Below are 21,204 nucleotides of genomic sequence, written 5' to 3' on the forward strand. Positions count from 1 at the left end.
TAACACTATTATAAAGAAAAGGACCAGTAGCCCAAGCGCTGTGAATTAATAAGTTAGGGAAAAAGGGACTATCAAACTATAATGAGAGACTAGTTAGGATCAATGTTCATTTAGCATCCTAAATGAGAAATCACATTCCATGGTATGTACACTTGTCAATCACCAAAGACAATGACATCTGTGTATAGCTACAATTAGCAAAACACATTTTCAATGGTCAAAAGAACCCAGAACATCTGTGTACAATTACAGTAGGCAAAAAGCCTGTATACAGTTACAGTAAGTAAAAAAACCTACAATAACCCATTGGACAGCACGTGTCAATGTTTCGCCCTACTCGGCTTTTACAAGGTTATCAAACGTTTACATGTAATCTCCAAAACTGGCATATGTTCTAAACAAGAAAAGGGGAGATAAAGAGAGATTGAGAAGAAAATTTAAGCTTTTGTCCTAAAACTATTACACAGTAGACACATTATACATATGTACATACAAAACGTTTTCATTTACTTCTCAATATATTGCAAACATAATTACTGGAACTAGCGGTCCCTTGCTACAAGAATAACACATATTAAGAATTCATGAGCTGCTACATTGTTAAAAAAGGGGTTCCACTACCAATGTCTGCTCTTAATTCTTGTGGATCGTGTTAGGGAGAACCCCGGGCCCGTCATACCCACTTAAAGGCAGAGGGTGGTTCCAATTTATCACATAAGTTGATGGGCATGCACTAAATTGCATGGTGTCAATTGAACTTTGTTATTCCACTGACTAAGACTGCTCTGTGCACTTCATCTGACATATTTGCTACCTCACATTTTGGGTTGAGCTAATAGATACCTCCAGAATGGGCGTCTCTTCCAATCCAAACAATCATATTAGGTGCCGTGGCTCCAAATCACTGTTCCTCCATTGGTCTATTACTTACAATCACAAAAGGAGTCATCCCCATAGGATTCACTTAAAAATAAATGAAAAACAGACCCACAGTTAGTTCAAAGCTTTGTCATTGCAATACTTGGGAATATATACTATATCCAAATCCCTCAAATTCTGTGTACAAGAACTTATGGTCCAAACTGGCCACTCTATCACATACACTAACCTGAACTCTTTTAAAAATAAATAAGAGGGTTTACCTAATCAGATATGAACTTGGCGTGATCCATTACGGTGCAAAGTTTCCATATGTAAACAGTCACTGATTAATTATTTCAGTATGTTCCTCATATCCGAACGTTCCTCATTGGGATCCCTATGGTAGGAGTACATTAATATGTTAAGTGATCTTCAAACATCACTGTTTGTAATATATATTGTTAGCAGACATATGTATGTCATGAGCTAGAAGAAGGTACATATTTACCTATTTGTCTGTACAACGTCTCCCAATAGCATAGCAGATGCTTCAATAGTCAGGTATTTCAATGTTGTCCTAATTAGGATAACTACATGACAGAAGAGACACAGATCTCAATCAGTTAGATAGTTCTAGCATTTTATATACTCTGATAAATAATGGGGTTACTTAAAGTAAGCCACAAATGTCTTAAGGATAATCCTTATAAAATTCCTTACCTTCTCCTGTCATTTTCGCCAGCAAATTGGCTCGTGTTTGTTGTAGTAACAACACGGTTACTCTTCAAATGCTACTGTTGACGCGCGTAACGGCGCGGCGTGATGTCATCACGTCACCCGTGTAATGCTGTCACGGTACGCGTGACGTCATAGCGCTTTAAACACGATGACGTTACGCACATCATGTCTTAACTAGAGGGATATTCCGTCTCCATGTAATATAACATTTGTAAGTCTATTGTTGCCAACCAGTTGCCATTTCCAAACAAGATGGGTGATGCTAATAAGATGCATATGTTTTAGTAGGTTCTTAGAATAAACCTATCTACACCCTGTGCTGGTAAGTTTAGTAAAGGATAATAAGTCCATTCAGACCATAGAAAGGAGGCAAATGTTGCTATATGAAACATTGATTCATATTGTGGCCAATTGTTTGGTAAGGAAATAAATATAATTGTCCACTACTGTTTCTTTTCTTTATACTAGTTTTGGTCAGTCTGGGTTAAGTGTCCCATTCACCAGACCCTGCAGCTAAAGTGGATGTGATAGACTTGGATTATTAGTGTTCAAACTTAAATTTATTAGGAGTGCGCAGGGTCCCTTAATCCAACACTTACCTCATTTAATCAATTTAAAGGAACAAGTTACTTACCTGTAACTGTTGTTCTCCAGCATGGGTCTGGCATGGATTCACATGCTCATGAATATTCCCCGTCGTCAGGCTGGGAATCCTCGGTAAAGAAAAAACCAGTATCAGTTTCGTTTCTGATCTGTGTTTCGTAGTAATAACCAATCACTGGTCTCTGCGTCATACTGACCACAGCCAATGACTGCCCTCTACCTAAGCACCGCCTCTGGCAGCCATCTTCAGATTTGGAAGCACGTGAAGTGGCAGTATGACCAAGTGAAGAGCCGCAGAGGGGTAGGCGGGAGGGTTCGCATGTGAATCCATGCCAGACCCATGCTGGAGAACAACAGTTACAGGTAAGTAACTTGTTCCTTCTCCAGCATGGGGTCTGGCATGGATTCACATGCTCATGAATAAAGAATACATAGCAGTACACACATGCACAACCACGGGAGGTGGCAAAGGCTCAACATTAAGCATTACATCAAACTCAACATTAAGCATCTTACCTCCTCACCAGGCTCACCTCAGGCGAACAGGTTGCGCAGCACTGCTTGGCCGACCCTGGACTCCTCCCTGGAATCCCGATCGACGCAGTAGAATTTCGTGAAGGTGTGCGTCGACCTCCACGTAGCAGCCCTGCATATGTCCAGCAGGGGCACACCAGAAAGGAACGCAGTGGTAGCTGCGATCGCTCTGGTGGAATGGGCTCACGGACGGCCAGGCAGCGGTCGGTTTGCCAACCGATAACAGTACATGATACAGCCGGAGAGCTATCTGGAAATGGAAGCCTTCGAGAGAGCCTTCCCCTGATTGACAGGTCCAAAGTTCACAAAGAGTTGTGACGTCTTCCGAAAACACTTTGTGCGGTCCACGTAGAACTTCATCGCTCTAGCCACATCCAGCGAGTGCAAAGTCCTCTCAGCCGGCGACGAAGGCGACGGGAAGAACACAGGCAACACCAAGGGTTCGTTGAGATGGAAGTCCGACGGAACCTTGAGCATGAAGGAGGGGTGCGTCCTGAGCACTACCCTCGTGTCGTGAAAAGTCAAGTACGGGGCCTTGCAGGAAAGGGCCTGGATCTCTCCCACCTGTCGTGCGGAGGTGATGGCCACAAGAAACGCGGTTTTCCACGACAGAAACTTCAACGGGGCCGAGTGCAGAGGCTCGAACGGAGGTCCCATGAGCTTGGTCAGCACCACGTTGAGCTCCCACGCTGGGGCCGGCGCCTTCACCGGCGGGAACAATCTGAACAGTCCCTTCATGAACTCTTTCACCGGACGATGAGACCACAGGGACGACCGGCCCGTGGTTCTGGTGTATCGGGAGATCGCAGCAAGATGATTCTTGATGGACGCGTGTGCCAGTCCAGCTTTGGCCAGCGTCAGCAGGTATGGCAGTACCTGGGGAGCCGTAATCCGTAGAGGGTTAATCTTCTGTGCGTGGCACCAGACAGAAAACCTCTTCCACTTGTGTCCGTAGCATTTAAGAGTCGAGGACGCCCTGGCCTTTGCAAGAACCTCTCTGCAGTCGGCCGGTATGTCGTATCCTCCAAACTCTAGCGCTGCAGGAGCCAGGCCTGCAAGTTCAGCGATTTCGGGTCGTGGTGGAGGATGCCGCCTCCTTCCCTGGAGAGCAGATCCGCGTCCACCGGCAGCTTGATTGGCGGGGACGCTGACAAGTCCAGAAGGTCCGGGAACCATATCTGCCTCGGCCACGCAAGTGCGACGAGGATCATCCTGCACCGTGACCTCTTGAGCTGGTTGACGAGCCGGATTAGCAGTGGCAAAGGAGGGAACGCGTAGAGGAACAGGCCCTCCCAGGGGAACGAGAAAGCATCGCCCATGCTCCTCGCCTGGGGAAACCTGCTGGCGAACCTCCGGCACTTGGAGTTCGTCGCCGTCGCGAACAGGTTGATCTGGGGTGTGCCCCACCGTCGGAAGAGGCGATCCACTAGATCCTGCCGTAGTTCCCACTCGTGGCACGAGCGCAGCTCCCTGCTGAGTGAGTCGGCGATGGTGTTTTTTATCCCTGCCAGATGAAACGGCACCAGAAACATCCCTTGGGCGACTGCCCAATGCCACAGGTCCTGCGCCTCCTTGGACAGTGCTGGGGACCTGGTTCCGCCCTGTTTCCTGATGTAAAACATGGTGGTGGTGTTGTCGGTGAAGATCCTCACCACCTTGCCCTTGAGGGACGGAAGGAAGGACCTGAGGGCCCAAAACACTGCACGGAGCTCCAGGACGTTGATATGTAGGGATTTCTCCGTCGGGAGCCAAAGGCCTCTTGCGTGCAGATTTTCAGTGTGCGCTCCCCACCCTTCCAGGGAGGCATCCGTGGTCACTGTCTCCTGGTGGGCTGGGGTCTGGAAGTCCATGCCCGCCGTCAGATGCGCGCGGGTGCCCCACCACCGGATCGCTCGTCGGAAACTCTCGTCGAGTGTGATCCTTTCCTAGAAGCTGCCCGTCGTTTGGATCCAGCGCGCGTCCAGGAACTCCTGCAACGGGCGCATCCGGAGCCTGCACATGGGAATGAGGTAGATGCAGGAAGACATCATTCCGAGGAGGGACTTGATGGACCTCATCTTGGCCGCGTCGGCCACCAACATCCGCTGCACCTTGCCCAGGATGGTCCTGGTCCTCTCCTCCGAAGGGGAGGCCAGAAGGGACACTGTGTTGAGCCTCGCTCCCAGAAACAGAGCGTCTTGCGCGGGTACCAGGTGGGATTTGGCGTAGTTCACAGAGAATCCCAACTCCATGAGAAGTTGGACGGTCCTTGCCGTGTGAGCCACGGCGAGCTCCCTCGTCTTGGCTCAGATGAGCCAGTCGTCCAGGTAGGGGTAGACGTGGATCCCTTCGTGGCGCAGCTGCGCCGCCACCGGTGCGAGGCACTTGGTGAACACCCTGGGTGCCGACCGTAGTCCGAAGGGGAGGGCTTTGAACTGGTAATGACGCCCTTGGACCACAAACCTGAGGAATTTTCGGTGCCCCTTTAGGATGGGAATATGGAAGTAGGCATCCTCCAAATCCAACGACGACAGGAAGTCTCCTTCCTCCAGCTGACCCAGGACGTGCTGGAGGGTGACCATCCGGAACTTTTGCGCCTTGATGAACTTGTTCAGACGTTGCAGGTCCAGGATGGGGCGCCATCCCCCCGTCTTCTTCTTCACGAGGAAGTATCTCGAGTAAACTCCGGAGCCCCAAAGCCTCTTTGGGACGAGCTCGATGGCGCCCTTCCTGAGCATCGCCTTTACCTCCAGGAGAAGTTGAGGGATGTGAAGTTCTTTCCTGGCCACGGGGGGGACGCGCGGACACCTTCTTTGAAACTCGAGCGCGTGGCCCCGGGCCAAAGCGTCCAGCACCCAACGGTCGGTGGAGATGGACTCCCACACGCTGACGAAGCTCGCCAGCCGGCCTCCCACCGGGGTGCTTCGGTGGGGGCCCGACCCCACGGCCGGTTCAATCCTGCATCGACGAGGCTTTGCCGCCTTGACCTCCTTGGCGACGACGGCGGGGTCCGCCAGACTTGCCTCGTCCTCTGTAGGCCTCCTGAGACGACGAGCGGGCCGCTTGACGGTAGGTGGAGAAACCGCCGCCGGAACCTTTGGAGGCGCCCTTGCCTCCGCTGCTCCGAAAGGGCGTCCGTCGTTGTTGCAGAACTCCAAGGGCCCGGGCCGTCTCGGTGTCCGCTTTAATGGCCTGAAGGGAATCGTCCACTGTTTTCCCAAACAGGTTGTTCCCATCGAAGGGCATGTCCAGGACTCTGGTCTGAACGTCTTGACGGAAGTCCGTAGCCTTGAGCCATCCACGCCGCCTAAGGCAAACGCCGTTGCCCAACTGGCGGAACCCAGTGTGGGCGATGTCCGTCGCAACGGTAATGGCGTGGTCCGAAGCCACCTCACCTTCCTGCAGGATCTCCAGGGCCTCTGCCCTCTTGTCGTCCGGCAAGAAGTCCAGCAGGGGAGCCAGTTTGTACCAGAGCTCCCTGTCGTAGCGGGCCACGATAGCCAAGGCGTTGGCCGCTTTAATCGTCGTCGCTGCAGACGAGATGACTCTGCGTCCCATAGCGTCCAATTTCTTTCCCTCGCCGTCCGGTGGGGAAGTCGATGTGGAGGCCGCACCCCCCCCCGCTTTTTTCCTGGCCGCCGCGGAGACGACGGAGTCCGGGGTAGGCTGCGCCCGGAGGCACAGGGGGGCCGCGTCCGGAACCCGGTACTTTTTCTCGTACCAGTCTCTTCTAGCTGGCGTCGTGGAAGGGTTCTTGAGGAGGGTGAGGCCCTCATCCCAAATGTCGTCCAATAGAGGCACTGCGAGAACCGTCTTCCTCTTGGCCTCGCGCCGCTGATAAAGGAAACCTTCCTTCTTCTTCTCCTCAGGGCAGAGTTGGAAAAGCTCGGATGCCCTGGTGATCATGGAGTGGAACGATCCAATCTTGTCGGGGGGAGAAGCCCTGGTGGGAGGCGACGACGGTACATCCTCGTCGTATACCTCGTCGTCCGTACCCATCGATGCCGTGTCAGTCCCCGTATCATCCCCTCGGGTGGACGGGGAGGAGGGCTGGAAGGGGCGCGACGGCTGAAAAGGAGGCGGAGGGTGGATCCGTCTTTTCTTGGTAGGGGGAACCCCAGAAGGTCCCGGTTCTGGGTCCCCCGACGGGAGAGGTTCCGTCGGCAACGGTAGTCTCGTCCTTATCTCTGAGCATAAGGACTGTATAGCCAACAAAATGGCCGCCGAGTTGTCTTGCAGCGCTGGCAGAGGGGAATCCGACGGGCGATCAGGGGCCCCGTCGGTACCCTCGACGATGTCGTCGTCACCTGCGTCGGGATCCATCCCGACGGGCCGGTCTTCTTCCACGCCGAGGCCGTGGCTTAAGACCTCGAACAGCTCCTCCTCCGAGGTTGAGGCTGAATCTACGACGACGCCCTGCCCCCCCTTTTCTTCCCCACGGGGGATTTCACGGGGGTCCTATCGATGGGCACAAAAGAGGACTCCCTCCGAGGTGGCAGGGAGACTCTGAGCCCCGAGGTCGCCACCACTGGTGTAGCCTCCACAGGCTGAGCCAGGGCCGCCGCTACAGTTTCGATAGAGGGCTTGGCCGGATGGATTAAGGCCTTCACCACCTTAGGTGCGCTCACCGCCTTATCCTTGAGGGGGGGGACACTGCCTCGCTCCCCCTCCGCCTTCGAGCTCGACCGGGGCCTCTCCAGGAGCCTCGCCGGGTGATCGGCCTTCCTCTTACCCGACCCAGAGCGTTGGCTCGTGGTTGATGGTGCCGGGGAGGGTGCGCCCAGCCTGGCGCCCGTAGAGCCCGACCGTTCGGCGCTCCCGGTGCCAGCGGACTCGCGGTGCTTGGCCTTATGTTGGACCCCTGTCGCCGGGGCATCCTCAAAGGTCTTAGAAGACCGCTCGGATTTCTTCCTCTTCTTCTCGCCGGACGGGCTCTTCCCTTCCAGCCAGTTGGCGAGACGTTGATGGCGGTCCTTCATGGTCCGCTCGGACATGTTGCCGCAAAACGCACAGTCCTTCTCCACGTGCGTCTTGTCCTCATGTAGGCAGTAAAGACAAAAAGAGTGTTCGTCCTCCTTGAAGACGTTCTGCAGCTGGCATCCAGGGCAGACCCTGAACAGCTTCCCGGGCGTCGAGCTTCCCTTCTCCTGGGCCATGACCGGGCCTGAGAAACTTCTGGAGTCCTCCAAAAGCGTAGCTCGACGAAATCTTCACCCTTGAGGGGCGCAGACGAATCCGACACAGGTCCCCGTTGATCGGATGGAGAGTCGGTGGAGCTTGAGGCTCTTTGACCGAAAAAACGAAGTTTTTGAGAAAAAACGTGAAAAAAATAGCACTAACGCTCGAGAGCAATAGCACGAGGATCCCAACACATGAACGTGCGGTAAAAATCTGAAGATGGCTGCCAGAGGCGGTGCTTGGGTAGAGGGCAGTCATTGGCTGTGGTCAGTATGACGCAGAGACCAGTGATTGGTTATTACTACGAAACACAGATCAGAAACGAAACTGATACTGGTTTTTTCTTTACCGAGGATTCCCAGCCTGACGACGGGGAATATTCATGAGCATGTGGATCCATGCCAGACCCCATGCTGGAGAAACTATGTTCTCCTTATTTTCAAATATGGTTTGTAGTCTGCGTCTGGCTCCTGGAAATGTTTTCTTTGTCAAGCTCACCTGGTGGAGAAGAGGTTCTCATGCCTTCAAATATCCTTTGGCCTTCATCCCCTTAAGCATTCAGCAGCATTGCTCTCCTCCTTGTGCTGCATATACAATGCCTCCTATGGCTTCCAGGTAGGTACTGAATAGTGGTGTCCCCTGCATCCATGGAATGTCAAGCATTGCATGATATTTTCAGTTTTTGGTAATTGGGTGAATTCCTAACGCTCTTTGAAAGTGGTGTGTTGTTTCTCTTATTGGTAATAAAGGCTTGACCGATTTAGGAGTAATGAGATTCTATACATTTTAATGTAATTATTTCAAGTCTGTGAATGGAGCTTTAGCGGGAGTGCTGTGTTCCTCTGCCCTCACATGCATTCCTCTGTGCAATACCCCCGCTCTGCATCTGCACCCAAAGTGTGCTTCTCCTCTCGCGCAACGTTCCCTGCCACCTGTGGGATTTGCGCAAGATTAGAACTTCACACACTGGCCCAGCAGAGCAGGTATTTGCAGTAAAGAGAGCACAGACTCATGCGTAGGCCTCTTTTCATCTCACCTGTGCACTTCCCTTGTCCATGTCCAGCCTCTCCTCATCTTCAAATGTATCATCGCTGACATTCAGCATGACCGGATAACCTGCCTGGGCCTAAGAGGAAACACAAGAAGAGTTCTGTTAATTCGAAACCACATGTTATTTACGTTTTACCAACAAAATAGTGCTTTCTTCATGTTTTCAGAAACATGTCCAGCAGTCGGTGTCCCAATGTTTTAATGTTTTAGGCTAGATGCCTTCACAGTGAAGGCTTCTCGCTTTGGAACACTCCCAATTGCCACCCGCTTCTCCATCTTGTTTTGAACCGGATCATCTATCATTTAAAATAGCCCTGAAGAGTCACCTCCTCCACTGCAAACTCTGCGGTTTGAGAGATCGATGACAACGTTCAATTAATTAATTTTGCTCTTTGGGGTCTTAGTGCACAGGGTCCTGACCTAGCAAAACTACCAAAAGCCCTCCAAAAAGGGTTCTTGCCAAATCTATCATTTCATCAAAGGTCCATTCAGTTCCTTGAGACGTTTTTGGAAAAATAATCAATACATTTTCAGCTGCTGGCATTGCTAAACAACATTGCTTTGCCTTTGCAGCAATGCATTATGTGCAAGAGACAATGAAGATTACCCCTGCTAATAACGCAGGGAGTCTTGATTCTATTAAAGACAAGGAGGCAAGCAGTATGCTTCATCTTCACATGTATCCCTGTCTCCAGCAGTTTAAAAAAAAATACATTAAACTTCCTACATGGGAAAACACAATTTATTTATTTTTCAAGAAAGCATTTCCCTTAGTTCCAGTCTATCTGTAGTCCCATGAGCACGTGAGCATAGTCTTCCTGTTTCTGTCAACTCCCTCTTCTTTAATTGTCTTAACTGCACTCCAATATGAAACGAAACTCTGAACTTATCCAAACGTGGAGTCTCCTCTCTCAACTGCACTGCTCTGCCTGGTTTCTGCATATGCCTGGTGAGCTTTGCCGCTCAAACAGCCTGTGCTTCCTGCTAGCCTGCCTCAGTTGTTCTTCTGGTCATCTCCTACCGAAACACATAAAGAGCATGTTAGGGAGGCGGATACACAACCCTACTCCGGGAGAAAAATCCATCATAGACATAATTACAGACATTTTGTCATATACTCTTCCGTGTATCTAGGGCGGGAAAGAAATGCTTGCCTCCTTGTCTTTAATAGAGTCAAGGCTCCCTGCGCTATTAGCAGGGGTAATCTACATTCTATGTCAAGACCAGAGGCGAGCATTATGCTTGTTCAAAGCTTGTCATTACTGTCGCTGCTACTAATTGCATAGGGTTGAAATAGAACGTTCTAAATGTGGTATCGCTGGCCCAGTCGGCCGCTTGCAGGATATCTTGCAACCTTGCGCCTTGTGCTAGCACTTTTGAAGCCATTGCGCCCTCACTGATTGCGCTCCAAACTTAGTCATGTCCACCCCTTCTAATTGCATCACTATGCGCACCAATCTCGTTATGGTAGCTGTCGCCACTGCTTTATATGGTTTTCTGCACGCTATAAGCAGTTGCATTGTCCCAATGGGCCTCATCTCCGCTGTCCTATGCTTGTATTCCTTTATAAAGGCAGCTACGCACCACTTGGGGTGCTCATGTAAATAAGGGTAGGCTATTGACATGGAAGCGGTTTTCGTTCTCCTGACCAGCGTGAAGGTGACTCCTTCTGGCCCATACGTCTTTCTGTTTACATCTAGTGCTCTGAAGGCTGCTACTCTCCTACAGAAGACTCGGCATAGAAGCATCGCTAGTTTCCCTGACAGTCGCTTCAATGATAGATATCTGTTTCCTGGCCAGTCGGCTAATAGTTTTAGAACTACTGTTACATCCCATAGGACGTTGTATCTTGGTTCTGGCGGTCTCTTAAATCGTATACCCTTCAGGAGTCGAACGAATGCTGCATTTTCTCCTATGGGCAAGACTTTGACGGGTAGGTGTCCCGCTGATATCACGGACCTGTACACTACTATCGTTCTGTACGCTTTCGCATTTTGCAGTATTACTGCTAGAAAATTCAAGATCTCTACTAGAGGGGATGAAACCGGATAAAGATTTCTCCCTTTGCACCATCTAGACTGTCTGCTCCAAGGCTGCATCATGCATGCCATCAGTGGGAGAGCGCCTCTCATTCTCAGAGGATGATATGACCCAGCTGGGTCCACTGATACTAGTTCCGTCATAGACAGAAACCATACTTGCGACTTCCATATTGGAGCTAGAACTATCATCATTGCTTCCTCTCTACGAACCTTCGCTAGTACTCTGGTCATCATTATGAAAGTTGGGAAAGCGTAGTGTGTGGCCCCCTCCAATCTTGGAGGAAAGCATATACTCCTGCCACTGTTGGGTCTAACCTCCAGCTGAAATGCCTGCTCTTCTGAGCGTTCAACCTGGACGCAAATAGGTCCATCTGAACTGGTCCCCACAGTTTCTCTATCTGTTGGAAAATACTCTTGTCCAGCATCCAGTCGCTGGAGTCTGATAAGTGTCTGGAATTCCAGTCTGCTACTACATTGAGCGAGCCCTAGAAGATATTCTGCTACTACCGAGGTCCCTGATTCGAGGCAGAAGTGTCAAAAATCTTTGGCTAGCACCGCTAGCAATCTGGATTTCATCCCTCCTAAGTGGTTTATGTATCTGACCGCCAATATATTGTCCATCTTCAGCAGGATACACAAGTTTACTTTGCCTAGCAGCAGCTCTAGACAGTTGATGTGCATATTGAGTCCTCTGTGCTCCATTTTCCCCCTATTTCTAGGTTTCCGCACCAGGCTCCTCAGTCTGCTCTACTGACGTCCGACTTGAACACTAGGGGCCTGATCACAACTTTGGCGGTAACGCCGGCAGTATTAGTGCCGCCGGTATTAGCCCTACCGCCGAACTCCCCGGCGCTAATAGTGCCAGATCACAAGTTCGGCGCTAATGTTAATCCCCATTCCCCATTGAGCCCATTCGGGAATGCCCCATTCCCCATTGGGCTCAATGGGGAAAATTCGCACTCTTATAGCGCAAATTTTCAGCGGATTTCCCCCCAGCTAAGAGCTGGGGCGAAATCCGCCGAAGTCCTGATTTGGTGGACCCTTAAATCCGGCGGTAATAGCGCGACCGCCGGATTTAAGGGTTACTGCCAAAGTCGTGATGAGGCCCTAGGTTGGGTCGATCTCCGAATATGGCCTTTCCGTTCCAGGCGTTCATATTCTGTAGCCACCATGCCAGTTCTGTCTTGGATTCTACATCTAGGGGTACTGCTTGATGGTCCTTTAGGCCCTGTTGCAGGTGCCTTATTTTTAGTCGCTGCAGGGCGCGATAGTGTAGGGGCCCTGGAAATATTGCCTGGATTGACGCTGCTAGTAGGCCCACTACTCTCGCTATCGTCCTCAGGGATACTACCGTTTTGTCTAGGCAGCTCCTTATTTCTCTCTTTATGTCTCTTATCTTCCTGTCTGGTAGCTCTAAGGTAGCTGTATTGGTGTCTATGATGAACCCGAGGAAATCTATTCTCCTCGTCGGGATCATTCTGACTTCTCCTGATTCACTAGGAAGCCTAGTGATGTTAAGAATTCCTTCACCCAGCCTGTCTGATACTGGACCGTCTCTCTGCGTCTGCCATCAGCAGGATATGTCATCCAGGTAGATAATCATCCTGATCCCCTTCTCTCTGATTGCTGCCGCTATCGGCTTCATGAGCTTCATGAAGGCCCATGGTGCTGAAGCTAGCCCAAATGGCATGGTCGTAAATTGCCAAAATCTTCCGTCCCAGTCGAACGCTAGGAAGAGTCGGTATCTCCTCTGGACTGATACTGTGAGGTACGCATCCTTTAGGTCGATTCTCGTAAGCCAATCACCTTGTCTGAGGATATCCCTGAGCTGGTGGATCCCTTCCATCTTGAAATGTTGACATGTCACCCAGCTGTTCAGCTCTTTCAAGTTTATCTTGAAAGGTCTTACTTTGTCTTTCCTGTGTACAAGGAACATGTTGCTTATAAATTTTGGGGGGTTGTTGCAAGGCTCTATAGCTCTCTTCTGAGCTAGGCCTTGCAGCTCTGCATGTAAGGTCTTGTTCTCTACTCGTGCTGAATGCATTGACCGGGGGTGGGGGGATTCAGACTGCGTGGGTACTTGCATAAATTTGAGTTGTAACCCCTTGACTGTCTGTAAGACCCAGGTGTCGCTCTGACGGTATTGTGCAGTTTGCATTGCCTAGGAGGCAGACAGCTCTTTGTGCCCAATTGGCTAGAATGTCCGAGTCCACTTCCTCCCCAGTGTCTCAGGACCGCTCCACCAGGTCCATAATCTTTGCCAGGGGTCCCGCAATGTCAAGCCCCTTCTCCTGGCAACTCCTCCAGGACCTATCTATCCCCTTCCTGGGGTCTCTGGAGGTCTTGGAAACTAACGCCAGCATCTTTGGGTCGAGTTCTGGCACCTCTGCTACCTTACCCGGAAGCTCTGGCTTCGGACATTCTGCCCTCATGCACTGCCTCACCTCTCTCCCAAGGGCTTTGCGTACTCATGTATTTCGTGTCCCGTGGTGAGGGCAGCCAGTCTGGTGACTTAGGGTTCTGGATATTCTGCGGTTCAAACATGTTTGCATTCTCATTGTCGTCTTCTAGGTTATTGAGTTTCCTCAGCCTTTTCTTAGACGGGGGTTGTGAGTCGTCCTCATTGGATGTCTTGTCCTCTTCTTTCGAGGATTGTGGAGTCTCTGTGGGTTCTTCTTCCAAGTCCTGCCCCTCTTTTCCCATATTGTCATCCCCTGTGTAGGGGGTCACGAGGCTGGACACTTAAGAATGATTCTATGGTTGCCAGTATATCTTGCAGGGGTCTCACCCCGTGCGCCACAGCTTCAGCCTGTGATTTTCCCAGCACTTCTCTAAAACTATGCTCCTGCTCCTCCTCACTCCATTCGAATTCTGCCATTGTGTGCTGTCTTTATGCCTTAAGTACCTGTAACCAGGTGTAGTGGCACGTCCACTTCCCCAGTGTCTTTAAAGTGTGACTGCACCAGTTCTTTATTCTGTGGCGCAGGCTTCAATTCTTGTTCTTTGCGCCTTCTCACTGTACAGACCTGCTGTTGAAGCAGGAGGCAGCTGGCCGCTACTAGGTAATGCTCTCTGGCGCCCTGCCAATCTGTGCGACCTCTCCCTGCTTAGGAGAGCTGCTTTGGTTGTTCTGCTGTGCGCAGATTCTGTGATTTATAGTTTGTCCTTGCTTTCTGAAAGCTCCGTCGTGTGTGGATTAAGTATTTATGGTTCTGGATTGCTTTCCGAGCGTTTTTCGGTCTTGCCGGTTAAATTCTGCAACTCGCGTCGCTTCTCTCACAAACTCTTAGGAGATTCGCTCCTCATTTTTCAAAGATGGGGACTCCGGTTCTTTCGTTCGGTGCATGTGCATCCAGAGCGCAGTTATTCTGATTGGGAGCCGCGGCACCGCCTCCCCTTCTCCTGATGGTGGGGGCCGTTGTTCCCGCTTGCTCTGCCCCCCCCGAAGGAGGGGGCTAGAGTCTCTAGCTACGTTGTGTCCGGCGGGACCCTAAATATGTGGTGAATGTGACACAGGGCTGCCGGCTCCGAGTTAACTCGCCCTCGCAAAACTACTTGGGATATATTTGGGTTATATTTAAGATATATTACGAAATATGAAGAATACTGGATTAACGCGTGCCTTTTAGCTCATTATCCACATTGCGTGTGTTTACAGTAAAAACACCACATTCATAAACACTGCTTTGTGTTTTCCCATGTGGGAAGTTTAATGTTTGTTTTTGTTGAAACTGCTGGAGACAGGAATGCGTGTGAAGATGAAGCATAATGCTTGCCTCCAGTCTTGACATAGAACCCCTGATACAATCATTCTGTAGCATAGCATTCAAGCAGGATTATCTATAATCATTCAGCTAAGCAGGCTTTGTCATTGAGCATATCAGTGATTGGAGAATGCGGACGTTCCCTGAAGCTGATCTTTTTTATGGGGGGTATGTTATTGAGATTGCTTGGTTAGCTAATTCATTGCTTGGGCCAAACTATTATAAGTGTTCTTTTTAGCGCTGAAGTGTTTTATGCAGCCGAAATAAGGGGTTACATGAACATAAAGTGCTTGGTGACCAGGGAAAATTGCTTCTTATAAAAGCTATTTTTCCCTTTAGAACGGTGCTCCAATTATAACCTTGCATACCCAACTCAAAGCCAAATGTAAACCTATTATGTTATGATTCCCCTTTGGTCAAATCCAGAATGTATGGTGTAGGCCCAAAGTGTTCTTATGTTATAATAGATGAGCAGCAGTTCTTACTTTGGCACCTACGTCTAGAGCATCCAAGAAGACAATGGTTATTCCCATTATTTACGAACTGTGATTTTACAACAACGCAGGAGGCAATTGATCTATGTAGAGACTCTGCCAGGCCCCATGTGGTCTTTGTAGTTCATCAGGGCCTGGAGAATTAGGCTCAGATCAGTTGGTGCTTTATTTGCATCATTGAATGTATTTATTTGATCAAATGTATTATTTATATTATGCCCTAGTAATATGCTGATTAAAGGTATTTTATTGCATAGTCAGCACATGTATGGCTATGTATTCTACATTGATTGTATTTATTTGTTCTGTTGTTTCACCTATAGTATATTGTGGAAATATGCCAATTTTAGGTGATATAATGCATGATCTAGTACATTATTTCCCTTTCTTAAACTACTGTTTAAATTTTGCCTGCTGTGTTTTGCTTTGATGGAATTCATTTCCAAATAATAACAAATGATACAGATGACGAAAAAGTGGACTATGAAATCCAGAGACATGGTATGGTATGGTTTATTTATATAGTGCCTATACACAGGCAAGTGTTTCAAAGCGCTCAAGGAGAGTGGGAACAGGGGGAAAAAACAAACAGTTGCTCAGAGCCCTCGAAATTCTGAGGCGATAATAGTCTGCATAGGCAGAATAAGTGTCTAAAAAATACATTTAGCAGTTTGGGAGATAGCAAATAGGCCTGGCAGCGATTCTGCAGTTTTAACAGTGCAGTTAAGGGGTGAAGACAAGGGAGAACAGACATACAATCTTCAGGCGTGGTGCGTACGGATCAAGCAAGTGCACAGAGGGTCACAGTGGTTGGGGGGGATAAAGTGCACCCAGTCGGTTGAGACTGGGGTAAGTGCAGAGAGAGACACTCTCTAGGGTACATTTCTCAAGTGAATTGAGTGTGGGTGAGGTGTAGGGCCCTGAGGCAAGTGCGAAAGAGGACTGGCGTGGGTGCCGGGGACCAGTGAGACTCCCGATGGCCAGGCAGTGTGCTGTAAGGAAGAGGAGAGAGGGAGGAAAAACAGAGAACTAGGTTAGCAGGGTAGAGGGAGAAAGAAGGAAGAGGAGAAGAGGAAAGTCTTGAGGAGTATCCGGAATTTAAAGGAGATCCGGCTCAAGACGGGGGCGGCAGGGAGGGTATTCCAGAGGGAGGAACCTGCTGAGGATAAGGATCTCCCTCTAATCTCTGCTTGGAGAACCGGCTCACTCACAGAAGGTTGGAGGTAGATGAGCGCAGGGCTCATGAGGGACTGTATTTGGCAGGCAGCGTTAGAGGTAGGCAGGTCCCAGGCCCCAGAAAGCCTTGTGAACAATGCAAAGGGTCTTGAATTTGATCCTTGCAGCCACGGGGAGCCAGTGGAGGGATTTCAGCGTCGGAGAGATGCAGTCCCTGGCTTGAGGCCAATGATATATCTTGTGGGTCTGTTCTGGATGAGTTGCAGAGGGCGCAGGGCAGAAGCAGGGAGGTTGAGGAAGAGGCTGTTGCTGTAGTCCAGCATAGAGAGAACAAGGGCTCTGGAGACAGTGAGACGCTGGGGGAAAGTGAGAAAAGGTAGAGTGCCTCTGAGGAGGTGTAGCTGATAGTTAGAAATGTCAGAAATGTGAGAGGAAAAGGAGAGATTGGAGACGAATATGACCCCAAAGTTTTCTGCCTCGCAGTTGAGGGTGGGCGCAGGACGAAGGGAGGCCGGCCAGAGTGAAAGTGGGAGCAGGGGCCCCAATGCGAACGATCTCAGTTTTACTGGCATTGAGACAGAGGTTGTTTGCTGCACACCATGACTGAATAGCGGACAGATAGTCAGGTATGAGCAAGGAGGAGGAGGCAGCTGAGGGTAGCCTGAAAGATAGGTGCGTGTCATCTGCATAACACTGGAAATTAGAGGTGAAAGTGGCATTCACACATGCCAAGGAAGCCATATAGATGTTGAAGAACCAGGGGGATAGGTTAGATCCCTGGGGAACGCTGCAGGTTGAGAGAGCAATAGTCAAGAGAAAGGCTCCAAGTTCTACCTGGGATGGGTCGGAGAGAAAGGAGGTTAACCACACTAGAGCCTGACCTGTGATTCCCAGGGTGTCACAGAGATGTGCGATCAGGATGTTGTTGGTAACCGTGTCAAAGGCAGAGGAGAGGTCAAGGAGAATGAGGACAGAGGGAGTGTTAGTGTCAAGATTTGAGAGCAGGTCTTCACGGGTGTTCAGAAGAGCATTTTCCGTGTCTCTGGATGATCTAAAGCCATACTGATGGTCATAGAAGCAACCAATTGATTCAGTGTGGACGTTCAGCTGAGAGATAGCCAACTTCTCCAGGAGTTTGCCCAGGAAAGGGTTGATTCGAATGAGGCTGTAGTTTGCCGGGATGGAGGGGTCGGCACAGGGTTTCTTGAGCTGAATTTGCCTTTGGGTCAATCGATTTGTGCCATTAGGCACGAATTAGGCTTAGTATCCCTGAGCTCTTTATATATGTGGAAGCTATATTCCATTTCTAGGAAGTGCTTATTACCATTGAAGGGAAACTCGATAATGAATATTCTTTCTTCACATATAATCTGTACAACTGATAAGAAAATGCAGATTTGGAGGTCCAAGGTACAGAATTCCATGGAAGCTGCTGGTATATCAGAGGTTTTACTAAAAACCAACCCAACCAGAGCGAAATCTAAACTCTGGCAACATGACTTCATTACAACAAGGGAGAAGTGCATGCAATTGCACCTATTTAAAGAACATATTTTTCTCCCCAAAAAAATGAAACATCACAGAATCATACCTTATCAAATCTCCGACTCCTAAATTCAGAAATCAGTACCTGAGATTCAGGTTGAACCTATGGTATACCAATGATGTATTAGCGATGCGTAAGATATTGGCTAAAGACAGTAATTCATATTCATTGAACGTGTTTAAAACAACAAATGTTAAATGCTTGTAACCTTGAGCATTCCACAAGGCTAAGGAGCATAAAGTTGAATTCAATGGTGCGGATTGTTAATTAGAATTATAGAATGGGATATTTGATTTACTTAGATCTTGAGAACATGTCAGTTTGAAACCTTGGAGTACTGATAGAGCATTCGCCTGGACCCCCGATGTGTTCCTCCAGGAAGAGGGCTTTGTGAAATCATTTCTAGCTTGCTTGCTTGCAAGGAAACCCATTGTATATAATTCTTCTCTGGCTTGACAAATCAGGGTCATGACGATACCAGAAGGCATCCATCGCTTGACTATGGATGGGTTACGTTTGTCTATGAACTCAATTTGGTCAATGTCGCGTGAACATAAGTCCTCTAGTAATGGTACGTCACCCATAATGTTTAACACACTGCAACTATTTAAATCGTATGCTGGAAAGGGTTTATCTCTACACTGCAAGATCAGATAATGTGCTGATAGATGACTATGTTTCAGATTTGATCGCGTTTGAATTTCTGTTTTGTGGGCCTGAAGTGGTTTCTCTAAGTATCTCTTTCGTTTCACGTCTCTGACGATTGTCAATTCAAGTTCCGTAATTGGCTGTTCGATATTTGCTTGCGTTTTGGCTGCTGGTAGATGGGATTGAGGACAAGTCATGAAGAGGCTAATGGATTTCGCGATTTCCTCACGTCTTTGCTCCAAAGTAGTGAAATGGGATTCACCTTGACCTTTCCCCTCAAGTTCCTTATGGTCCAAGTTTTTTACCATGGAGGGGTTTTGACTGTACTTTCGGAGCTGATGTAATCGTGATCTCCTCTTGCTCAACTCCTCGCACCAAAGTATCCAGTGGATTGTATGCTAAATTCCCTGCTAGCTGGACAAACTTGTTAGATGAATTTGGAATAGATCTAGGTTCAGTTTTGTTCCGAGATTGTTTAGCGTATTTCTTCTCTATCGCTGAGCTAGCAAGTTGGATGTTCGGTTTAGGCAGTGATATCGTATTAATAAAATGTCACACACTTGAACGCTTCACAGCTGTCAGCTGTTTAATGTTTTTACTTTTTTTGAGGGAGGGTGTAGCAGGCGTTTTTCTATTTGGCAGTGAGAACCTTTTTTAGTGAGATTTCTCAGGAGAAGACACATATACAGATTCACTGTGTGATTGTGGATCCCCTAAGGGCCGCTATCCTTCCAACTAGATCAACTGATCATGTAATATGTTATTATTTCTTTTGATTCTTATTTTTATTGTCTTTTTTTGTAATCTGTAACAATGTCAAGGGGGCTATTGACAAACGTTTATTGGATTGGCTGGGTGTGGTTGCACCTTCATTAACATTCAGCAATACTTGATCTGGGCTAGTGGTGCTCACTATTTGTACTTCATGAGCGGCCTGCTGTAAAGCTACACCCGAACTCATCTCCATAACTACATGCTTTGACTCTGCAAAATGTGCATTAATAGATCTGATTGATCCTGTAGCCTTATATCTAAGGTTTCATACAATTTGGCCAAAGAGAAGAGCGCTGTGTTCATAGCCTGGAACGTGATTTCCATGCCTGTGGGAGACTCTGTTGGTACAGACTCAAGAATATGTTGCGAGGAAACTCTTGCTTTCCTGGGGTTCGGGTGCGTGAAAGATATCAACAACACAGATGAATCTCGCGCTGATGTAGAAAACTTTACTGGTGAATGCGATAATTCACTCGTGGATGGTTTGGTAGGAGGCGTTATGCTGCATCCCTCTTCATTCTCATTCTGGTTTATCAATACATGTTGGGGGACTGGGGATTCAGTTTGGGAGTCTTGGAAACTACTTTCCAAGGGGACAGACAAAGCCAACGTAGGGAGTGCCCCTACTATGGATGGCAGAGAAGGAGTCAGTATTTCGTGCACTTGAGCCACCACAAGCACTCCATTCAGAGTCACCATCGTAGAGGCGGTTTCCTCGGCCAACGCTGAGTCCAACAAGAAGGCGGCCTGCACGATGAAGTCCGGCGGAGTGCACAAGTCTATTCCCACTTGCAAGGCACTGCCAACGGCCACAGATGGATTCAATGTGTTCATTATTGAGCCCTTACTGGCTAGCGGTCTAACACCAGATACGCTGTCAGCACAATATAATCTGCGAATGTCTGAAGTCAGCGTCACCTGGCGTGCCCTGGTTGCCGTATTCAAACTCCTCATCAGGTTTATTGTATGTGTCATGCCTTTGGGAGTAATATGAGAGTATTCGAACAATTGAGCTATTTCCCTCGTTGGCGGCATGTCTGAAACAAGTTTGTATGGACCGCACATATGTAAACAATGAAATCAGAATGAGTTAAAACAAACAAGCAAACGAACAAGTGTTAATGGGAACACAGTCACAATAAAAGAATAAATAATATAAACAAAAATTACTTCTGACAGATAACGGAAAAGAATAATAAATACAAACAACTAGAATATAATAACCTACCCACACCCACCAAACCGCCTAACAACACAACAATACTTGCAAAAGCCCTTCCGAAATCGGGACCAAGGTCAATCCACGCTCAGCAGTATATCCCAGCAAGTCCTGGTTGGTGAATTGAGCAGAGTATCCAGCACAACAGCACTTGCAAAAGCACTTCCGTAATGCTCACTAATTGAGGTTAGCAAGGGCTGTGTCAAGGTGGGAGTCAGCCGCAGGAATGGGAGGAGGAGAGTAGGTGGAGGCAAAGGCTACCACTGTCACTTCTTTCAAGGGTCTGGTGACCTTGAAGCTGAGTGGCCGTGCCGGGTGTGTTGCTACAAGAGTAGAGGAGAGCTTCAGGCGTGTTGATTGAAGAGCGTGGTCAGTCCAAGATAGGGAGGAAATGAGAGGGATAGATAGTGGGATGTCAGTTGAGATGAGAGCATCCAACGTATGGCCCGCAGTGTGAGTGGAGCCAGAGGGTAGGATAGAAAGGGAGAGAGAGTCACATAGGTTAAAGAAAGGTCCTGAGGAGTCAGGAGAGTCCGGATAGATGTTTAAGTTCACCCAGCAGGGGGAGATGAGAGGAGGAGGAGGAAAGTAAAGAGGA

At 48.8% G+C, this 21,204-nt stretch overlaps 1 protein-coding gene across 1 annotated transcript in view; it reads right to left on the reverse strand.

Moving 5' to 3' along the window:
• Positions 1 to 21,204, reverse strand: part of LOC138568750 (uncharacterized) — an 810,508-nt gene that overhangs the window by 177,914 nt on the left and 611,390 nt on the right. The window contains exon 9 of the mRNA XM_069646535.1: positions 8,930 to 9,019. Within this exon, the coding sequence (XP_069502636.1) occupies positions 8,930 to 9,019 (90 nt within the window). The remainder of the gene's footprint in view (positions 1 to 8,929; positions 9,020 to 21,204) is intronic.

The sequence above is a fragment of the Ambystoma mexicanum genome, chromosome 2q, assembly GCF_040938575.1.
Source record: "Ambystoma mexicanum isolate Mex_15411 chromosome 2q, UKY_AmexF1_1, whole genome shotgun sequence".
Lineage (NCBI taxonomy): Eukaryota > Metazoa > Chordata > Amphibia > Caudata > Ambystomatidae > Ambystoma > Ambystoma mexicanum.